General features: G+C 39.7%; 1 protein-coding gene across 3 annotated transcripts in view; it reads left to right on the top strand.

Moving 5' to 3' along the window:
- The first annotated feature begins 1,469 nt into the window (after positions 1–1,469).
- Positions 1,470–22,520, top strand: part of tfap2e (transcription factor AP-2 epsilon) — a 115,716-nt gene continuing 94,665 nt past the window's right edge. The window contains exons 1-3 of one of the 3 annotated variants that reach the window (XM_072247226.1): positions 1,470–1,499; positions 8,173–8,634; positions 16,036–16,096. In XM_072247226.1, the coding sequence (XP_072103327.1) occupies positions 1,485–1,499; positions 8,173–8,634; positions 16,036–16,096 (538 nt within the window). In that variant the 5' untranslated portion in view covers positions 1,470–1,484. Of the gene's footprint in view, positions 1,500–5,716; positions 5,768–7,282; positions 7,568–8,172; positions 8,635–16,035; positions 16,097–22,520 lie in introns of those variants that run through there. The other 2 variants (XM_072247227.1, XM_072247225.1) reach the window with 2 other exon arrangements.

Raw genomic sequence — 22,520 nt, 5'->3', positions numbered from 1 at the left:
TGTTTGTTTTAATAGTTTAAAATGTCGCCTCTAATTCTATAATGGTTGTTGAAATTTGCATTGATTATTCATATTGTTTTTTTCTGTGATAGATTTTTTATGCGTGTAATTTCATAAAGCCACCGTTGAAGCAACTGATTTTAAGGCCATAAAGTCCAAATTCCACCAACAGTTCCCCATAAGTCAGACTTCTAACGCTAGAGGTCACCCTCACGGTTCTTATCTGCATTGACGCTAGCAGGAATACTGTGTCACGGTGACCTGAACTGAATAATACTCATGGTGTGTTCTGATTGCATTGCATGTTGGTTAATTTATGACTCGGTACATACACATGCCAGAAATAATTACCTTTCAGCTTCGTTCTAGTTAACTAATTTTACAGTTACACTTGAAGCCGGCACCAATTTTAGAAAACGGGAGGTGAATAATCTGCTTCATTTAAAAGAAGAACTCTGTGGATGCTGGTCTAAGTCCATACTCAAAACGTCTTTAACAAGCAAAACTATTAAGATGCCTGTTTTTCTCTGCACTTACACCTTGCCACGTTTTAAGATGTTCGTGTCAAATAAATGGAAATTGTTCTTCAATTCATACAGAATGAACAATAAATTGTTCATTCAAATCATTCATACAGGTTTTATGTAATTGAATAAAGTAATACACATGGGATGACAACTAATGCATCTACGATTAGTCACAATTTTCATATTTAGATATTTTTGAAATCTAATGCTGCGGCAATTTCTTAAATTGCAACCTGTTATCGGTATGGTAGTTAGAACTAGGCTTTTGTAGGACCTGGCTAAGCATAACAAACGATTTTGTATTTTAAATAATTTGTTTGAAGTGCTCAATATAAACTGGGACGGAACAAAGAGTTCAGTGTATATTGGAGTGTGTATGCATAATGCCAAATCAACTATAGTAAGATGCATATCGAGGGGGAAAGTTTAGTTATATAGCACGAGTAAAATAGATGGAAGGGAAAACAAAAATGTGTTTTCAACTTTACCTTCAACAGTTGTATGCCTTTAAGAATTAATACTTTACAAACGACTCTGTTCTTTATCACAGTTTAAAAAGCGTGTATCAACGCTTGAAATGCGCCTTATTCTTCTGTTACAGATTTCACTGTGCAAAGACACCAAAGTCACAGACATTTCATCCTCTTTTCACTCGAGGAAAGGATAAGAGCGTCGGAGCACTAGGACAGGAACTTTGGATATTGATAATCAATTTCATATCAGCCCATGTCCAAAGTTACTCCACCATGTAAGCTTAAATAACTACAAGCGCCTTTATACTCATCATTGTTTTAACGACAAACTCTGGCTCCGATAATAAACCTTAATGGAGTTCAGTAAATTGCCTACAAGATTTGAAAGTTCTGTAACTTATTCAAAGCGGAAGCAGTAGCTGTCCGGGCTGCTTGAAGGTGTGACCCTCGGTGAAGCAGACCTGCTTTATACCATGACTTCTCCATGAGTTACATAGAGGTTAGTGACAAAGGAGCTGTGCTTGAATGCACAAACAGAACTCTAAACTTGGGTAGTTAATTTTTAATGTTAAGAGCCTGCAGGCAAATTTTAGACCTTCTCTTGGGAAAGGAGATCTTTATAAAGTTCCCAGCAGATTCAGTATATTATCCAAAGATTTTTAGAATGTGAATGCTCCTCAGTCTACAGTTAACATGTAACTACTGCCGTTAAATTGCCTTCTTCAGGTGATTGTTACACTGTCTAGGAAGTTTTAATGCTCATTTCAATTTTTCATATGGATGTTACCGGTCGTTTTGATTCACATTGAAGATTCCAGTGGTTTAAACAATTCACGGTCAGATTTACATTTTATCTGAAATCCCAGACTTTGCAAAACACCAATGCCCAAACTTTTAACAAAAAAGAAAACGCCATTCTGCTCCTGATAGCCTGGCAGCCGGATGGCTGAATATTTTACACCGGGCACATAAATTAAAGCGGTTCTGTAATTGTACATCGAATCACAAATAATTGTACGCATTCACAGTAAAGTTACACTGAAGACTGAAGTTAAATCTGAGTTGAGGATTTGGGAGAAAGGAGCAATTTCTCTTGCCTGTTTCCTTGGTTAACATTAAATGCCGACGAGAACATTTTAGATTCCGATTCTTTCCAGTGCTGAATGTTACTTTGGAGCGGGTGTGTAGATTAGTTTGCTCCGCTGGGTGTCGCTGTGACACTGATTCACAGTGCTTCTGGGCTGGGCGGGGAAATGTTAAACAGCACTGTACCCAATGCACACCTATAAAAGACGGAACTCCACAAAAACAAAACACGCGCAGTTTATTAGTCTTTTTTTCACAAATGCTAACAAATAGAGGGCGAACCAGTATGATCTTCGAACAGAAGATAAGTTTTATAAGTGCCTCAATTTCAGCCTCATTTTCGAACTTCTACTTCTAAAGATAATTCTGAATACATTTCAAATGCCTGCGTTACTTCACCGAGTGTTATTTTTTCCCCATTATTTAGATACTGCTTCTTACTACTTCCATCCCGGATGTGTCTCTGCAAGTGCACGCGTGTTAAGGGTTGATGGGCTGGGGTTAGTCATTAAATTAAATCATCGGTGACATACATTAGTGAAAAATAATTCATGTTAGGTAAAACGAACGAGAGAATGTACCAGCATCAATTCGATAGTCGGCCTTGTGACTTAGCGCAGGAATAATCCATATTTGTCAGTAAATGTGTGACAATGAAAATGACATTTGATAGCCAAAGTAATTTAATAGCTGATTTAATTAATACTGTTAAAAGAATGAATTCTGGTCTTTCCAAAGGCGATAAGATTCACCCACAATCGCTTCTCCCCTTTTCCCGTCCAACAACAGAACAAAAAGCCGGGGATTGCTGCGGGCGACAGAGGGAGAATTCAATTGATTTTAATGTGAGATCTTCAATCTGTGAATGTCCCTCAAAGCTGACACTAGGAACCGAGGGTTCAATTGAACAACATACGTATTATGCAAAGACGTGCAGAGAGGGAATCAAATCGCAGACACATTTATAACAGAAAACACAAACAGCAATCGGCGATGAAAGTTACTGAAAGAAGCTAGTAATGTTGTAAACAGATTAGAGTAATAACACACATTCGTAGCATCATGTTGTAGTACGTAAAGTAGGATGAGCTAACATTAACAGCAATGAAAAAAATGGAAGCGCAAAGACAGCAGGAACTGAAATATTTGATAGTAAATATTCAGATGGGAACTGTTCAAAAAAAATTCACGGGTCCGTGCGGATGATATTTTAATATTTAAGCATGTCTTGATATAATGTAATCGAAAAATCATTTGTAAGGATATAATGATATCAAAACTATAGAATGCCCAAACAAAGAGCGCATTGTTATCCGAGGAATTCAGAAAACACTAAGAACTAAACACTATTTGCTTCTGATTTTTATTGTAGTATTCGCTGGGGCCCATCTCCAGGAAACCACGCTGATGTAACTCTTTTGAGTTACTTCTGTAGGATTGTAGAAGAGACATAAGTACTGTTTTCAGCGAACTAATTGCCTGGAAAGTGAGGTATCTCGGAAGTCGGAGTCAATTGATGAATTGTGTTAAAAAGACAGCAGAGTCCCTTCCAATTTAAAATTTTACGCATGAACTAATATCGCTGCTCTTCAAAAAGTTTCTAAAATGTTTATGATTTTGAAAAAAGATCACTTGCTTTAGTGGTATAACTAAACTCTTCATCCTAACTCCACCGGCCCGCGACTACCCATCCAAAAAGTTAGGACGGTTAAGATTGGGAGTAGAAAAAATGGGAAACGTGCCTGTTTTTCTACCTATTGGGAGTTTCATTGGGTCCAACCAACTCCAAGTTATATTCTGCTTTATAAATAACTGCCACCTTACTTTTGTGGGCTATTGACTTTTATCATGGAGACAGCATTTCCATTCTCTCTTTGAGCCCATGCATAGTATTTATATATATGTATTTTTTATAAAACCATCTTTATCGATTCTATTGTGTTTCTTATACTTACTATGAATGCCCACAAGAAATTTAATCTCATGGTTGTATATGGTGATATATGTGCTTTGGTAATAAATTTACTTTGAACTTTCCCTTTCGCCTTACCTGTTTCACCAGCTATCTATCTGCTGTCAAACTATTAGTTTTATTTGGAAGGAATATGACGAATGAGTAGATCTGCAACGAAGCTGCGGACTTGCTGGCTCCAAGTGCGCGTTCACATGGTTGTGAATTTGCACTTTTTGATATCTCTTGTACGCATTTGCGTGAATGTGAGCATTTTAAGTGTTGCATTAATTTGGTCTCAAATTTCAGTTAAATTATGGGTAATGGATTTCCTTAGGACTTTTCCGTGATTTTATTTATCCATAATTAGGAGAGGGGAAATGGACGCTGGATAGGAAGGGAACCGTGTCCGAGAATGCATGTTTTATCCAGGTTCTGTTATCCGGAGAAATGTTCTTCAAACAATGACAACAGGAAAGCGTTTTCTGCTTTATTTTTATTATACTAATAACTTTTTAAAAATAAAAACATAAATCCATTGAATGAGTTGAACCACGATCATAAGATAAAGTTGTTTAGCTTCAACTTAGAAATTGAGAAGTTGAGTACATAGGTAGCAACAATATTTAGGAAAGTCTGTATAATGTTTCTCGGTGCCATAGCCATATATTGTTTTAACCTGACAAATTTTAAATGCTTTGAAGTATTAAGGATATTCTTTATGCCATTTAGTTTTAACGCTCGGGTAACCAGCCCTCCATCAGGGAAATTATCTTGTTAGAGATCAGAAAGTTTTGAATTTTTAAGGTGCAGTCCTTGACTGAGAAGAGATGGCTACAAAGGACGATGCTGTGCCACGGGAATGGACGGAAGAAAGCCCGCGGTATATTTCATCATTATTTACCATATGGTTACAATGGGTGATTTTCGCAATCTCAATTGAAAAGCTGCTTTTTGTCCCCCTTCTTCTAATACGCGTATCCTCCAGAATGTCATCCATATCCTCGCTGCAGTGCGATTCGTTAATAGCAGTACAACTAAGTGTAATGGACCACCTTTCCGCCCTACGCCTACAGTTTTCTCACACTCCACTTTCACATAATATATCCATATATGTATACTGTTTTAAAAATCGGGACTCACATATAGCAATTTCTCAAGACCAACACGCACCCACTTACATGTATTTATTCAACTCCTTCTCCTCTCGCAAACACTTTGATTCACATATTAAAGGGACAGTTCATTTTCAAAAGAATTAAAGAGAAATCTCTTGTCAACAGCAAAAGATTGAAATAGTATTCTGTTTAAATTGACGAATTTCTCAAATCCGCTTGCCGAACTGTGCGCCCTGTTTCTAGTGTCTAAAAGATAGATTGTCTTGTGGCTGGTTCGTACCATAAAGATCATTTTTTTAAAAAATGGAACTGTTTGTTTTTTTGTCCCATTATTACTTATCGCGCACAGTTCTAAACTTTCGGGTAATTTGTTTCAGAAAGTTTTCGAATATTATTTTTATTTTGAGTTTTAATATTTCGATTTTAAATTATTGTAGAACCATATCATATACAGCCCCGCACATTGGGGATTTAAAATGTAAATTAGCTATCCCCTGTGGCAATGCCGTTACGAATGGTCATTACAACTGACCCAAACTTTATTACTAACATTGCGGTTAACCAAACGTTAGGGTGAAGACGGGACATTTGTGAACATCGCCTAGAATACAGGTAACGTTGATGTTTAATTACTGTTCTGAGATTTGGTTATTGCATCGACCCAGTTTCCTGTTAATTAAATCAGAGACAGTATCAGCTCCCCACACTCACCTCAGCGCTCGTTTCATCCGCATTGTGTAAACTATGTATTTACGAACGTTCCTAGTAAAATGTAAAGTTACGGGGACAACATTCGCAGCAAAGATCACAAATGAACGTTTCTACAAGGTCCAACCGCTATCTAGCAAAAAAAAATTAAAGCAGTTCCAGAGCTGAAAACTAATCTAGTAATTTATTAGTTCCACCTGCTAACTAACAACTTAATATTAATATCAGGTATTCGGAAATGTAAGTAACATTTTGCAATTGCTCGTTTAATATTACAGTTGAGATTTGCAGATTTACGGATGCTGTTGGAACAGAAAGTTTTTCTGCAGATCACCATGGTTTGGAGAGCCTTTGTACCTGCAATTGAGTAAGACAATAATACGAAAGGACAGGGGAAAAATACAAAGGAGCGAATTCCATAAAGGACGTTGGCCTTTTACAGAGCCGTTAAGAGAGTACTGGCGAAAATGAAATAAGTACGCCGGTGGAAAGTATTTGCCCTTTTCACTGTTGAAAATAATTTGCTAAATGTCCCTCTTTTATTAAAGCAGCTAATCACTAAGTCTAAGAAAAATGACACTAGCTATAAGGTAGAATGTGAAGATTACAGTTACCTGTATCATCATACACTCCCCAGAAGCGAGTGTCTGAATTTTTAATTTCACTCATTTTTATATGCAATCTGAACAAGAGTAGCCAAAAACGATTAACCGCAATATTTTGTTTCTTTGGGGGAGTCGACGAGTCTCCAAGGCTTTGGCAGAGCTGGAAACACCGGCAAGCATTCAGCATAAAGCTGGGTTCTGAGGCAGAGGAGCCGCAAGCGACGCCAACTGCTCAGCGCATTCAGATTTAAAACAGGCCCTCGGGCAACGTCCGCGATCGGTAGAAAAAGGTAGATAAAGCCCTCCGTCGCAGCGTTTGCCTACTTGCATCGCCCAGGCCACTCTCAAACTTTAAACGAGTTGTCTCCATTCCGAGTTCGAACAGCTTCCCCAAAAAGAAGTGCATGTCTTTTTAGTGTTTTATTTTAATGCCAAATGCATGTTAAAGTGTGTTCGTGTTCTGTGAAACATCAACGATTAATCTGCTTTATCAGCGGTCTGCTTTTGCAGACTATTATTGGGCTCTGGATAATTTTGTTCACTTTGCATTCGACTTGCGGGGAACTGGGCGGCAGTTATGTGCAAAGCACACGCATAGACAACTCTTAATAAATAAAATGGCCAGCGTGCATTATATTGTCTATTGCTTTTCTTTGAAATGTCTCTTTCGGTTCCACTACTATTTCCCTATCCCTCCCGCACCAGGAGTTGTTCAATTTGACACAGGAAGTGCGCGTCCCCGGAGCCGAGCGTCGCGAACGCGCGGTGCTCGTTCACGCCCGGCTGATTAAAGATTTGGTGATATTTAATAGAAGAGAAAGCCCGGACTCAGTGGGAGAGACTCACAGCAAGAGAGAGAGGGAGAGAGAAAGAGAGAGAGAGAGAGAGAAACTCGGATCCGATCCTAGCCTCTTGGTTTCTCTCCCAAATAAACCCCAGCATACGGATCTTTATATGGATTTTGGACTCAATTTCTCCTAATTCTTTGGAGTTGCTCCGATTGAAACAAGACACAGACACACGTACAAAACGACTGGGATTGTTTGGGATTTGGTGTCCTCAAATCGCACAGATGTTGGTGCACACATACGCTGCAATGGTAAGAACAGTAGAAAAGGGGGGAACGGCGTCATTTATGTGAAATCGAAGCTAAAAACATTATCGCGACTGCGTTTATTTTCGTATCCAGTAAAATAACAACAGATGGTTCCGACAACGCGCGTTGTTTTTATCCGCCCTTTTCGTTATTTTGGCGAACTTTGTTTCTCACAATGGCGAAATAAACGAGTCAAAACTGCAACTCCAACAAAGGGTAACTTCTACACACAACCGAAAAACAAATCGGGAGAACTGTAGAGATGAGGGGTGTGTGGGGAGTGGTGGGGAGGGAGGGGGTCTTTTTTTTCCTCGGGGCTAGTGGTGGGGGTGGTTGACTTTATTTCCGGATTTGCAGCCGATATATTTTCTCACAGTAACTTGTCAGGGAAAAAGGTCCGATTTTAGATATAGACAGAAGTTCGGCGGAGAATCGAACTGAAAATAGTACTGCGCAGAGTTGGAATTGTAAAACAGCGAAAGGGAGAGAAAGAAACCTCCAAGAATCGGCTGGTTAAATCGAAGAAGGGGAGGGAATGGAGCGGGGAGGACTGTGTTGTTTTGCCTGCGTGCATGCTCCTGTAATCGCTGTTCTGTTTCCTCTTTCAGGATCGGCATGATGGAATGAACAGCAGTCATAGTGCCCGGCTCGCCCAGCTAGGCTCCATGAGCCAGGCTCCCTACTCCACGGCCCCGCCGCTCTCGCATACCCCTTCTTCGGATTTCCAGCCGCCTTACTTCCCACCGCCCTACCAGCCCCTGCCCTACCCTCAGAGTCAGGAGCCCTACGCTCACGTCAACGATCCTTACTCCCTGGCCAGCCCTTTGCACCAGCCCCAGCAGCACCCGTGGCAACAGAGGCAACGCCAGGAGGTGGCGGCCGAGCAGGGTATCCTGCACCAACCCCGGGGTCTGTCTCAGTTGTCAAGCCTTGATCACCGTCGGGATTATCATGGGATCCGGCGGCCTGATGTGCTTCTCCACTCCGGCCACGGCCTTGACTCAAACCATGGGCTGGTTGACACTCTCGCTCTCCACGCTCTCAATCACCACGGGCTCGACGACGTACAGGTACGGGCTCCTATCTAATACACCGAGGCATGCGTGACGGGACAGTTATTCTAGTGACATTTTGTTGTTTTTTTTTGAATTAAATAAACCGGCCCTAAGGATTACAGATGTAAATTTAAGGTTATTTCCGAAATTTCTTTTTGCATGGAAATTAAATAACTAATGACAGCGCACGAATTTGAAAAGTTTTCTATGAACTGATTAGTTTCGTTGTCGCTCCCCGGTCTCCCTATGGCAAGCTCACATTGGACATGGGAGGACTCGATAGCATTGTTTGCAAACGCTGACACAGTATTTATATCAGTTCGCTAATCCGAAAAGATGCTCTGATCTAACACAACGGATCCCTCATGTCATTAATGACCGCAATGGAAAACAGGGCATTCGGCTATATTTTGTTCTCGAATTTGCGTTTTATCCTGAACCTGCTCGTCTTCGAACATTTAGTTCCATTTTATAAATTGATTTCCCAAATCAACTTTTAGGCGGGAGACTCATAAATGTATCATTATTATATCATAAATATTTAAAAATAAAAATTTGCATCGTTTTTAAAGGAGAAGGCGAGTGTGATGTAATGTACGGCGAGGGAGTCGTTCTGCCCCATATACAGCACTGCTGACAACAACGATTTGGTTTGGAAGGAAAAAGAAACTTAGTAATGAGTTAACTTAAAGTACAAAGAGCAAGTATAGTTTTATTAATAGAATAGGTTTATAATTGTCACACGTTGGCTGTGCACTTTGGTTGTCTTTCCCCCCCCCCCCGTCGCCCCCCACAACACACCCCACACCCTTTGTTCTCTTCTGTGTTAAGGATTTGGATGAGTTGTTGGTTTCATATTTTAACAGTCATAGCAGAACCTGACAGGTTTCACGAAATAGTGTCGGGTTTTGATGTCCAATTTGGATTAACCTCCAGCAATTCCAATACTTAATTCTCTTCAGAGCACTCATATTAATCTGGTCGGATGAACGGCAAGTCTTTGCTGCAGAGATTCACATCTAGTTATTTATTATGGTTGCTGCCTTTTTCGGTGAATCCCGCGATGCCAGGGTGTTCAAAACGAAAGTGACAACCAGTGGCGCATCGTGTATGTTTTAGACATACAATCGAGCGCTCCTAGTAATGACAAGGTTGTAGATGTGTTTTTTTTCCCATTTCAATTTCGTTGATATAAAGCAAAAACTATCAGAATTAAAAATAGATATGTTGTGTAGTATAATTCGGTTTCCGCCTTTACTCAACCATAAGCACGGCAATATGTTATTAATACAATACATGAAAGGTCTTAAGGCAGAGCTCTCGGTTTGAATTCGCTCTGCCCGGATGAGTTGTCTCAAATAAAATCAAGAACGATTTAAGATGAGCATATCATTAAATCCTGTACGGTCTCTCCCTTGGCTCTAGTATTGACGAGATCTATTCAGCCTGGTCTCGGTGGATTGTTCCACTGAAAGATTTTTCTAATTATAGGCTTTGTAAACACAACTCGCTTTATTAACTCCGCGCGCTGGACGGGCTTGTGGTGTTTAACGAAAAAAAAAACAGATTCAGAATGGCAAATAAATACAGGGAGGAATCGTCTGCCATCGAAAGGCTCGAATTAGTTATTCCAAGCACAGAAAGAGTGTCGCTCACAAAGTGTCCGCTTTATGCGGATTGCGGCGATGTTGAAAAATATGGCAGGGTAACTTTTCACTGTTATTAACATTGCTTTTTTATGATCATTTCATAACTTGGTGCAAAATGATACATTAGTTTTCCCCCTTTGGATGAATCTGTTGAGTCACCGTGCTCCGTTACAAACAGAATTACATTTTTTTCATTTAAAAAATAATATATTGCTTTTGAAAAGCAATCTTTACGTTTACCAGTGCCAAAATTTCTGTTTTTCTTAAATCAAGTGAAGCGGATCGTAAATATCAGAGAAATGCGAGCAAAGGTGCGACTTTTTTTTTAAAAAGGTTTCCGAATTGACTTCACTATGATCTCGAATCTTAACTTCGCCTTTACTTGTTACTTTGTCGATGGCATCTTTCAATTATTTCTTGAAAAGTCTTTCCCGTCCCTGTCGTCCGCAGACCTACTCATTCCACCGTTTCCGCCCAGGTCCTGGGTCCTCTCAGTTGATGGTATTATAGTTACAGATCATGGGCCCACTATGGAATCCTACTCATTGCGGGAAGGCATAAGAGTAATAATCTTACAATTCATAACATCATAAGCACATTTGTTGCAGATGCCAGTTTGAAATGCATTCATTTTAAATAGAGCAATCTGCTTAATTGAACTAACGCAATTACATTGTATCTGGATTCAATGAAGACAGGTTTTAAATTCGTATTATAGATAGAGCGTTGGCAAAATGGCCTATGAAGATATTATTATGTTCCCCAAAGTTTTTTTTCATTCAAGAGCCATTCTGTCGACAAGGTAACATGATAGCTATATAGTAACAATCGGTCTTTGATAGAAGTGAGTTGCACCGCTAACCTAGTTAGAGGGCGTTTGCTACCGGGAGTACAGTGTTAGTGCGGTCTCCGCATGATGATTTGGTGTGTAATTCATATTGCACAAGTTTCGGTGTAAGTTAGGAACCAGGTGCATAGCCTTAACGTGAAATGAGGTCTCAGCACAGTACTGCCATTCCAGGTGTCAGTTTAATGAGAAACGGCCTGTCACTCGCCTAAAGTTTCTGCTCCTGATAAATAATTATTTCCAGAATAACACTTAGTTCATTTTCAAATACTGCAATTCCCACCGAAAGAACGTGTTTTAATTACTAAATTGCCAGCTGGCGTTTCTCGTTTAACTATTGCGACGATCGCGATAGAATGTGTATTGACGGACTAACAATGCTTTAATAAGAACTTCCATGGGTTTGAACATAAAGTGCTGGTCATAATCTTGAAATAATATAACGTCTGTGTTAAACTAAGTTCCGCAATAAATTTCAAATAGTTTCTTAGCGTAACGTTGACTACCGTTTTACCTTCCTAGAGGACAAAATAAAGCCAAATTGAACGAAGTGAAAATACCGTGAAATCTGTTTAGATAATGAGGGACGTTTAATGGTTTACTGCTCTCAGAACACAAACTCTTAAAGGACATGAGAACCCGAGACACGTCGTAAATTCTCAGAACAGATACAGCACGACCCACAACCACCTGGATGTGAAACTAATTGTGAAGAATCCGCGGAATGTTCGATCTTGCTTTTTTTTTGAAAACTAGCTTTTATTGGAAGGTGCAGATAGTACATGCTGAGATTCGGTGATAAGTATTTTGGCAGAAGGAAAGGGGCGAAATGTGCAGTTTGCTGATCTTTAATTTATTGTCACCCCACCCTATTCCCGCCCCCATGGCACTTTCCTCCCAATGTCGCACTCTATCAATATCAGATGTCCCTCAAATCTCAGATTCCACGTAACATTATATTTCTCCCGTCATATTTAATACGAGTTCTAAACTTCGATCTTAAATTTCCTACTACAACATAACATTCGCCCGAATAATCCAGGTTCAATATCTTAATGTATTCGATATCACAGTAGGCTTAATGTCGTATCACATAATCTCACATTCCCTCAAAGTCATATTACCCCTGATGTGTACTGCCGAAGATTAGGCATTCTTTAAATGGAGAGAACTGTAGTTTTATCACTCACAGATGATGGTCGAAAACTGATATTCGTAGAACATTTATTTCAACACAGTTTTCAAATATTGAAATTATTAGGCGGCTAAAATAATTTATATTTAAGTCATGGCACATCAGAAAGTTAAGAAACCGCGAAACACCTGCCCATTTGCTAACCGGAGATATTTGATCAACTACCAACTTGATCTCTGCACTGTTGAGTTCTTAGGACTACACCGCGTATTCTTCTTTGCCTTAAAATTATTACAGTATGCAAAGCTGGGAGAGCAAATAGGATTTACCAGCCTGAGATAATCGGGGTCTTCGGTTTTGAATGGGGAAAGCGTTCTGAGTGGAAGTTCGCTTCGAGTCCGAAAGTAACCGTACTTATCGCTAATCATTGCGAATTATTGTGATATAAAACGACAATGTAATCACAAAGGAGCGTTTATTGCTAGCAATGGGATATAATTCCTTGAGGAATTCAATAATTTCAATTTACCATAAACCGTAACTCTCCCTAATTTAAAGGTATAATGTAATAAGGACATGATACACACAGTATAATTTATACTTATTAGCTTCTTAATTGTATTTGAACGCGGCTTGCAAGAGATAGATTTCCTCTGTACTTATATTTTGAAATTTAAATGGAGATTAATTCAAACACCTTACCTTCTCAAAAGGCCGGAAAAGATTATCTATTTTGTGGCTGAGGGTTAAACAAGTCAATCTAACACTGTTAATTATATTTTTAGAAAAGTTTTAGTTTAGTTTGAATTGTACCTTTTCTGTTAGATTACCGTTTTGCAAGATATCAACGGCATTGACAAAATGTATACCATTAACTTTTCTCCTAATGTGGTAGATTCATTTAGAAATTGTCCCCTGGCTATTGAGGACTTGACACGTTTGTATTAGACCCGAGCCTTCTGCTCGATGTACTAAAGCAAGGGCAATACGTTTGATCTGAGCAGGGGACTGATGAAATTCTGTGAGGCGCTTTCCTGTTGACCCCGTCCCAATCCCCCCACCCCACTTCTGCCTTGTATTATGAAAACCATTATGAACTGTGAGTGTAAATACCGAAGTGGAGACATTGAGGAGATAATTCCGTCGAAGGTGTTTTAGATTGCACGAGTAGTTTTACCCGAGAGCTTCAACGAGACCCCCCGGAACAGATCAGTTTTACATTGAAGTAACCTCGTGGATATTTCACGTTTACAGCACTGACCATTACCCACGGAATACCAACTTTCATTTCAAACTTATGTTCACGCCTTGAAGCAATCGATATTCAAGAAGTCTGTAATTCGGGTGCAGTAAGCTTTGTGCAGCGTGACAAACCAAAGTAACTTAAATTAGTACTGAAGACTGGCGGGACATTCACAGTGATGATCAATTTACACGACGCTGTTAGAGTCATGTGTCGGTGCCGAAAGGTTTGCTCCGACGTTTGTAAAAGAGCGCTTAGGAGCCCGAAACTATGCCTGTTTAGATTCTTCACCAGACTAGCGCAGCAAACTACAATCAGGCGGACCACTTCTCTCAACGTGGTTAGGTATAAATAGGATTTCCTGTTGATGATGGTTATGTTGTATCACAGATGCTATGACTTAAATCCCAAAGTGACCATAAACAACCAGGACATATGGAGCTAATTCTAGTGCTTTATAATACAGTTCATATCTGTTTGCATGATGGGTACTATGAAGATGAGATAATTTAACCCTTTAAGAGTTCTCTTAAAAAATCACTGTAAAACCTGGGATTGTGGGGGCGAAGGGGAGGAATCTGATTCCTTCAGTCCACTTTTCCAAATATACCGGGGAGAACATTACATCGATTGATGCATCGGATAAGATATCAAGGTATGGCCCTTTTAGTCCCTATGTAAGAGTAACAGGTTGAAGTCTCCACAACACGACACTTGTCAAAATTTTAATTCCATACCCTTTACTGTTCATTATTTAGTGCTGCATGCAGACGGTTTTACCCTCTCATCTTTTTTTTTCCTGCTATTGTAGCGTTTGTCCGTCAGAGTTTAATAGTTTCTGAGGAAGGGTCTCGGCCCCCGAAACGTCGACTGTTTACTCTTTTCCATAGATGCTGCCTGGCCTGCTGAGATCCTCCAGCATTTTGTGTATGCTGCTTTGATTCCCAGCATCTGCAGATTTTCTCTTATTTTTAATAGTTTAATATCAGGATCTGGGGAAAAATCTGTTGTAGGAGCACGACACATTAAATAATCATTAAATCACGTACGTTGGGAATCAAATGCACTCTCATCTAATTAGAATGAGTAATTTGAAACATGTCAATTACTTCGGATTCAGGATTTGGCCCCTATATATTTCAACCATACAAAAGTTTGATCCAGCTTTCTTGTTAGGCTGGAGAATTGTTCAGATTTGAAATCAGCCCAAATCCCACTTTAAGCACAAATCTTCAATCGGCAGACTAAAATGTTCAGTCGCAGCAGATCACTTTTCAACTCATTTAACAATTATTTGTTGGGTACAAATTAAAAGTATCCAGTCATGTTCTCTTCCATTTCTAAAATATTGTTGGGAGCAAGCCGCAATTATTAATTGGAATCTGACCCTAAAGGCCTCAGCTCTTCTATATACAAATGATTATGTATCTTGCTGATTTACATACATACGATAAATAAATATGCAGAAATAATGGAGAAACAAACACCACGCGGATTAAGGATAGAGGGACAATAATAAATAGCGAAGTGTAAATTTCAGAACCATAGTCACCACAGCACCAGTCATCAATGTCATCTATTAAAGTTATTCAAGACAGGACATACGAAAATTATCCCAGATCCTCACATGCTAATACACCTCTTAAGGTTGACTAACCTTCGTAATGTATATTTTCAATAGTTGATACTCAGCCCTGCATATCGACATGGGTACAAAATGACAAGTCCTTCTTTAGTATCGACATTCGGAATATATGAGCCGCGGGCTGCAAAGTAAATTGGCAACGCCTTTTCCTATTCATTATGAATTCTTTCCTTAACTCGTAATAATTTTGGGGTGCTCTAATTTAGAAGGACACGGCAGTATGTATTTGCAAAGTGATCTCTTGCCCAGTGTCAAAGTATGCGACTGTCAAAATACCTTAATCGGCCGTGCACCAGCTAGACAAGCAATGAACAACACCCAGAACAATAACGGGAAACACGCTGGTTGGTTTGTTGGAACTTTCCTTGCAGATTGTAACCCTTTCGACTCGCCTTTCCACTGAACTGACAAAAAATTTTGCGCTGACTGTGACTATCTTCGGGTGCTGTTGAGAGGTCGGCGAGAGATGGCGTTGACAAGTCTCTGGCAGAAGCTCACGTGAACTTTAGTTGAAGATGGCGCGTCCGGGCTCAGTGATACTGGCAAAAGGAAAACCCTTGAGAAAAAGTTAATATGGAAAGAAAAGGATACATCTAGATTACATGGATAAACTCTAGTCTAGAGGGAACTGCAATTCTGGATAAGTGGGAGAATTAGGCAATATATTAAGGAACCAGTGGATCCACTCACTCCTTTTGGTTCTATCCTAAATGTAGAATGAAATCACACGTGGGTTAGATTTTCATTAATTCAGAAGCAATGGTAGTAACTGAATTCCTCAGCGTAGTGCAATGTTATCAGTTGGGAGGATGGAGGGAGAGAGAGAGAGAGAGAGAGAGTGCGAGAGAGTTATATCTAAAGGATATTAAATAACGATTCGCTCTTTCCCCCCTTCAGGCCGTGGAAGATAACGGAAGCCCTGGGATGAATTTATTGGACCAGTCTGTAATCAAAAAAGGTAAACGACTTAACTTGCTCTGTTCAAATTAAAGTAACTGTAATTGACTTTTCATATAGTAAACCCGTCTTACGGGATATGAAATATTCTTACAAATGGGAATCCGTTACATTCGAAATTATTACGCTTTCCACCACATTACTGAGTGAGAATTTATATTCACGGACACACCGTCTAACACAGACAAAATATGCATGATCAGAAATCGATTTACACCCACTTAATGCTCCTTTTTGTCAATGTTAGCTGCGTTGGTTATTTCATCGTAACCCGATTTCGGGCTGAGATGGATGTGGTTTAATGTATGTGAAAGAGATTTACACCTAAGCATATTCAGTAAACAAGAATCAATGGATAATGTTTCTATTTCCTTGCTGCAAGATCGTGAGAGGTGAAGGATAAACATCGTGATGCTTTTTAAGTGTTTTGTACGTGGGAGGGCGCCTGAATTGCTGTGTTGCAGTTGAAAGCTTGTGATCTGCGGGCAATGACTCACATTCCACAAGCAGCAGTTGTTTTATACTTTATATAATCCTGAATGCTGATCAGGAATTGCTTTCAATACTGGCAATTACTTGCCTACAACAGACTTGGATTCGTTTGCTATTTTCGTTATATAAAATATTGACTTATAGTCGAAAAAAACTGCCAGGGAAACTTTCATAATTAAAATGTGCCTTTTTCAAAGTAATCTCCGATGTTTATGAGTGAGACTTGGGCTACGTCTATGGTTCGAATATTAGTAGAAGGCGTTTTACAAATAATCACTTAGGGCAGAAACAGGCTTCTTGTCCAAGCAGGTTAAATTGACCATTATGGCAAATTCGAACTTTTTTTTCCCCTGCCGGTTGAGCACAACTTTTTCGTACTCATTAGTTAACCTCTTCAAATACAGTATTATCCGCGAGATGGAAAATCCCTCGTTTTTCTCTGTAACCGAATCTTCTAAATTCCCCACTTCACTTTACATGTTAGATTTAAGCTGACGGTTTTTAGTTTTACATTCTTCCTGAACATAATCTATAAAAAAACATTTCATATGCGATCTATTTCTAATAGGCCATTTTTGGACCTCATTGAAGAAAACCCATAACTCGAGTTTCTTGAAATGTGCAACTTCTTTGTGGTGGTACCATGTTTGTGATATTTTTGCACCCCATCTTTTTCTCCAATACTCATTTACCATAATCTGCCGAGAATTGTATACAGCCCGCAACTGTGCTCTAACAGAAGACTGCAACTAGTAAACTTTTCAATTCCACTCCAAATATAAACGCAAGATCTGGCTCTGTTGTCTTGTATGACATAACCAGTGTTGCTACTATTAGTAATTAGTATATTTGTACTTAAAACCCTTTTGTTTCTTTAATGTGTTTAAATTTACTTTCACAATAATATTTGTTCTAATTATTCTTCCCAACAAGTTGGTATTTGCTTATTCATTTCCTCAGTATTTGTCCATTCTGGCAGCTTATTGGTGTCTCAACTTGCTTCACTCCTCCATCGTATTGACTGTTCCCTGTACACAACTTCAGGTTTTTTTTTGCAAATTTAAAACTTGTTCTTGTAGTGACTTCTTATAGTAAACTCTTTTAGCTTTCTCCCAGCTCTTTCTTCCCACCCCCCACAGGTGAGATAATGTGTACGTTTCTTCTCCCCTGGTTTTATTAATGAATGTATTATGTATTGTCTTATCAGTAGTAATTTGGAAATCTAGATGCATTATATCTACTACATTACCCTAGTTGACTCTCTCTCTGTCATTCTGTTAATTAGTTAGATGAGAATGACCATGCTAAACTTTTCCTTGTATAATCTATTTAATGCATTAAAAATGTTTTTCATTTGAGATTTGTTCTCTTTTTAGTATAGCCTCCAATATTGTGACTTTAATAGTTCCTTGGATATTTTATATTTTTCGCTTTAAACAAAGGTGTTATGCTACTTTCTTCACTGCGTCCCTTGCATTTGCAACAAATTATTAAATAAAATGACTTGGGGATCACTTCTCTAAATTCTTTCATAATATGCTGGTGAAATTCTGAAGTGATGTTATCCTATGATTTTCATTGGATCTGTTTGCAATGCTTTCTTTTTAAAATGTATTCACGTATGTTAATTCAAATCTCAGATTGATTTGTTTTCCTGGAAAATCAGACACAAAGTCTGATTCCTTCCATTTCTCATTGCCTGAGATTGTCCTGCCCATCCCTTACTGCTCACATCCAAAGCCCGTCTCTCCCATTTTCTTACATGACAATTGCTTTATTCCATGATACTTGAGTTTCGTAGTTGATTTCTGCCTTCATAATTGCTTCTCTTTTCACCCTTCCCGCCTTCCTCCCTACAATATTTTGTATTGTCCATGTTTCGGGCGTTCCTCACCCTCACTTTCCCGCTTGTATTTACTGAGAACGCTCCATTACTATTTACTTAGCTCCCGTTTTACTTTGGCGGCAAATATATTCTTCCTTGGCGCGTTCTCGAAGTTTTCTATTCCTTTTCTACGCCATTATTTGCCAATATTTTCCAGTTTGGAAATTGAAACGTTTGGCGTAGGCGATAACTGATCTACGTATTTTAAAACCAAATATTGCTCCAGTAATCTGAATGCACTTATTCATAACAACCGGATATTCGGGAATAAAACTGTGTAGGGAAATAAGCCATTCCGAGGAAGACTGGGAACTTTGATACAACCAGTGTTTTCGTGGAAAAGACGAGCGCGAATTAGAAATTGACCCGTGCCCGAGTCATTGTGTGTGAAACCGGAATAGCGGATTAACTAAGAGGCTCTTGACTTCAAAACTAATACTTCACCTGTCAGTTTCAGGACAAATGTACCGAGGGGCTCAGTAATATGTCTTCCGAACTAGAAATGTTTTCGAAAAGGAGATAAACTCCTTTAGATTTGGCGGCTTTAATTTAAGTAATCACTTCAGTTTTATTTAAAAGTGTATAACCTCAGCCAGTCTTGTACATTTCTTTCCAAAAACACCGTGGACACCAGGGAAGGTATAATTCAAATTAATTTATTCTCATATATGTGGAAATATGTGGCTTTTCAGTGGGCGTGATTAAAGGGGAAATATATTGTTTTTTGATCATTTTAACACAGTCCATTTTAGACACCATGAACCTGCACCAAAACGAACGACGTTCATTTCTGAGCATTTTGTAGAACGAGCCAGTTGTAGAGATTCCGCGTAAATCCCAATGTGCGTTTAACTTCTTCGGTGCCAGATGAATTTAGTTGGAGGAGGGAATCTAAGGGTGTGTGGAGGTTACTATTTTAATTAACAAATTGCCCAAAACTGATTTGAAGTTAAACTAGAAAGAGTAAGGCAGTCTGTAACACGGGCCGGTCAAAGTTCTGGCCGACTTTTAAACGCGGCAGAGTTTAGTGGATTTCATATCGCCAAATTATTCGCCCCTTCGCTTTCCGATCAGATCTTTTAACCCAAAATAAGATTCCGTGACTGCTTCGGAGGGGGCGTTCCTTACCGAGTCCTCGGAGGTTCAGCACCGCGTTTTGCCCTGTGTCATGTGATTCTAAAAAAAAATTTAGGACGTTTTAAAATATTGGCGGAATTTTTGCATATCGTTACCAAACCGCGAAAATAAATATTAAACTAATATTACTGGTCAGCCAATCAGGCTTCCAGCAGATGCCGCTGGGGCCTCCTTTTTCCCACTCTGAAAGCCTCCTTGGCGGAATGGCTGACAGCCTCCCCCCCCCCCCCCACCGCCCACCTACCTCTTAAATTCCCCTGGGGTTTGTGTGGCGCTCGGTTCGACCGGCTTATTGGGAGATAACGCGCCCCAATACATGACCTTAGTAGAAGCAGACGGGGTCTGAGAGGCGGGGGGGGGGGGGAGAGAGAGAGAGAGAGAGCCAGAAGGACACACACACACACACACACACACACACACACAGTCAGAGAGCGACAGAAACATAGGGTGAAGGAAATAGAGACAAATAGAGCGAGAGGGACAGACAGAAGGGTTGGTTGGAAGATTGAAATAACGACATAATTTAAACACCGGGAGAACAAGCGGCCTCAGAAACGGACGGAACGAGTAAAGATAAAACATGCATCAAAAATGAAAATACAAATAATCGTGAAAAGCCAGCAAACCAATAATGGACGTGGAAAGAGTGTCGGCGGGTGATAGATGGGTGTTCATTAACCCTCTCTTGGGCTCGTTTAGCTCTCATTTCAGTTATTAGCCCCTGCTGGGCTATTACAGCCTTAGACAGCCGTTCGCCGCTCGGCACTGAGGAACCTCACCTCGCCTGGGACATTACAACCTTTTAAATACTGTGCTGTGCCGTGCTTACTCTCAGAGTGGGTTCTGGTTCAGTCCCTGTGTTTGTCACTTTCTTTGGTTTACACATCATGCCGCTGGTAAGCTTTCCCTGTAGGGTGGCCGAGCGCTTGACTACCTTTATCTCTGTACATTAGAAAATACGCATTTTCAAGCTGGACAGGTTCACTCATTACAGAATTATCATAGCAGATCGATTTTTACTCAGTTTAGTAGTTGAGTTGTTGTCCGGGAGCTATGTCAACGCTTCATTTACGACAGTTCATTGCCAAAATATTGTTACATACCACTATTTTCCGTTTATGAAAGGGTATGGAAGGCATTGACTCCCCAATTAAATCACAAGGACGGTTTTTAACTGAGGCACAATTCCTTTGCAAGACTTGCTCACTTAAAAAAGTTTCTGGTCTAATTACACTGCGAATCTCGAGTAAATATTAGTCGTACAGTATTCATTTCGCTTAGTGTTCTGAAGCATAGATAAACTGTTATAAACATAGCTTAGTTTTGGAGTTGCTCTTACTAATGTCAACAAGTTGTACGTCAGCGGGTACACGCATCTTTGTTTACAACTTGAATCAACTTCTTCAAAAACTAGTAGTGGGATGTTTCAACATGCAAATTAGATTAACAAATACAAAACCGTGTATTTTCATACATTTCGGCACAACAATTAAACCATGGTTAATAGCTACAGGGGGAGTATATATGTTCTGAACGAATGGTTGTTCTCAGGGCTGGTGCGAATTCTGACAGAACGGAGTGAGTTTCTTTCACCCACAAAGCGCAGAACTCCCCCCAGTGTTTTCACTGAAAGGGTTAATAATCCGGGATTATTTGTTTTATTATGAAACGACTGAGGTCCCCGTGCTTACTGCGTTCGTCATTCTGCGATACTCTGTGTTGCATTAGTAAGGGTGACACCAGACTCCCAAAATAGGACAATGAAGGTTTCTAATTTTAGTATCTCACGACTAGGATCAAATTCCTGCTGAAGCTGAATGGTGCCAGAGTGCGATTTAGTGAAAACAAACGCATCTTGGCGTAACAAGGAAATCCCCATTGGAAAGATTCTACAGTATTTACTTCACAATTTTCAAGCACGTTGATTGCCTCTTGAGGTTGAAACGGCTATAAATAAATGCAACGGTCCACCCTACCGCCTAGCTAAGCACAAGATTTTCACGTCTTCGTAATTGTTGTGCGCAATTGGATATCGTTCGTGTCCAGCTTGATCGCCAAATAGCCTCTTCCACTAAAACAAAGCCTACATTTTTAATGAGGCTTAAAATGGTTAGTGAATTTTAGAACCATCTCCTACCCAAAATAAGCAATTACACATCCGATTTAACAAACTCTGCAGAAATCTTTCATTCGGGCGCCATGGATCTTACACACGGATACCTTGCTCCGCAGCACACACAAAATACAGAAGGAGTTCGGCAGGCCGGGTAGCAACCATGGAAAGAAAGGTAAACGGAGTCCTGATGAAGGGTCTCGACCCGAAACGTCAGCTGTTTACTCTTTTCCATGGATGCTGCCTGACCTGCTGAGATCCTCCAGCATTTTGTGTGTGTTCCCAGCAGCTGCAACTTTCTAGTGTTTATCAGCTCTTGTCAGACAGATGAGAGAATCGATTTGTTGTCCAAATGATCATTGCTACCAATTCTCCGAAGTATGTACAAATTTATGCGTTGGAGATCCCTTTTTGTGCAGGAAAGGGACGTTCGTACACTCCGCAGCGCCACGTCACTTGTTACATTTAGAAAGTGATGTTGAATGACCGGCAGCGCTGCGCAAATTACATTTACAGTGCACCACGTTAAAATCCAGTGTTGACGTGAAAAGATACTATAAACCCGAATGGATTCTAAAGATACACCACAAAAATATAGGAAGGTAACAAATCACCAATAATCAGTAATAAACAAAGAGTCAGTTTGTCAATCTGACTGGTCATGACTGTTTAAATGAATTAAAGTTCGGTACACGTCATTGGCAGCATTGCGCCACAACCATAGTTCTAGTCAAATGGTACATTGGATATGTGGCGACTATTAAAAATCTGAACAAAACTGCAGACGCTATAATTCTT

Source organism: Mobula birostris, chromosome 30 (assembly GCF_030028105.1).
Source record: "Mobula birostris isolate sMobBir1 chromosome 30, sMobBir1.hap1, whole genome shotgun sequence".
NCBI classification, from domain to species: domain Eukaryota; kingdom Metazoa; phylum Chordata; class Chondrichthyes; order Myliobatiformes; family Myliobatidae; genus Mobula; species Mobula birostris.
The sequence above is the reverse complement of the archived record's forward strand: the minus strand, read 5'-3'. Positions and strand labels throughout refer to the sequence as shown.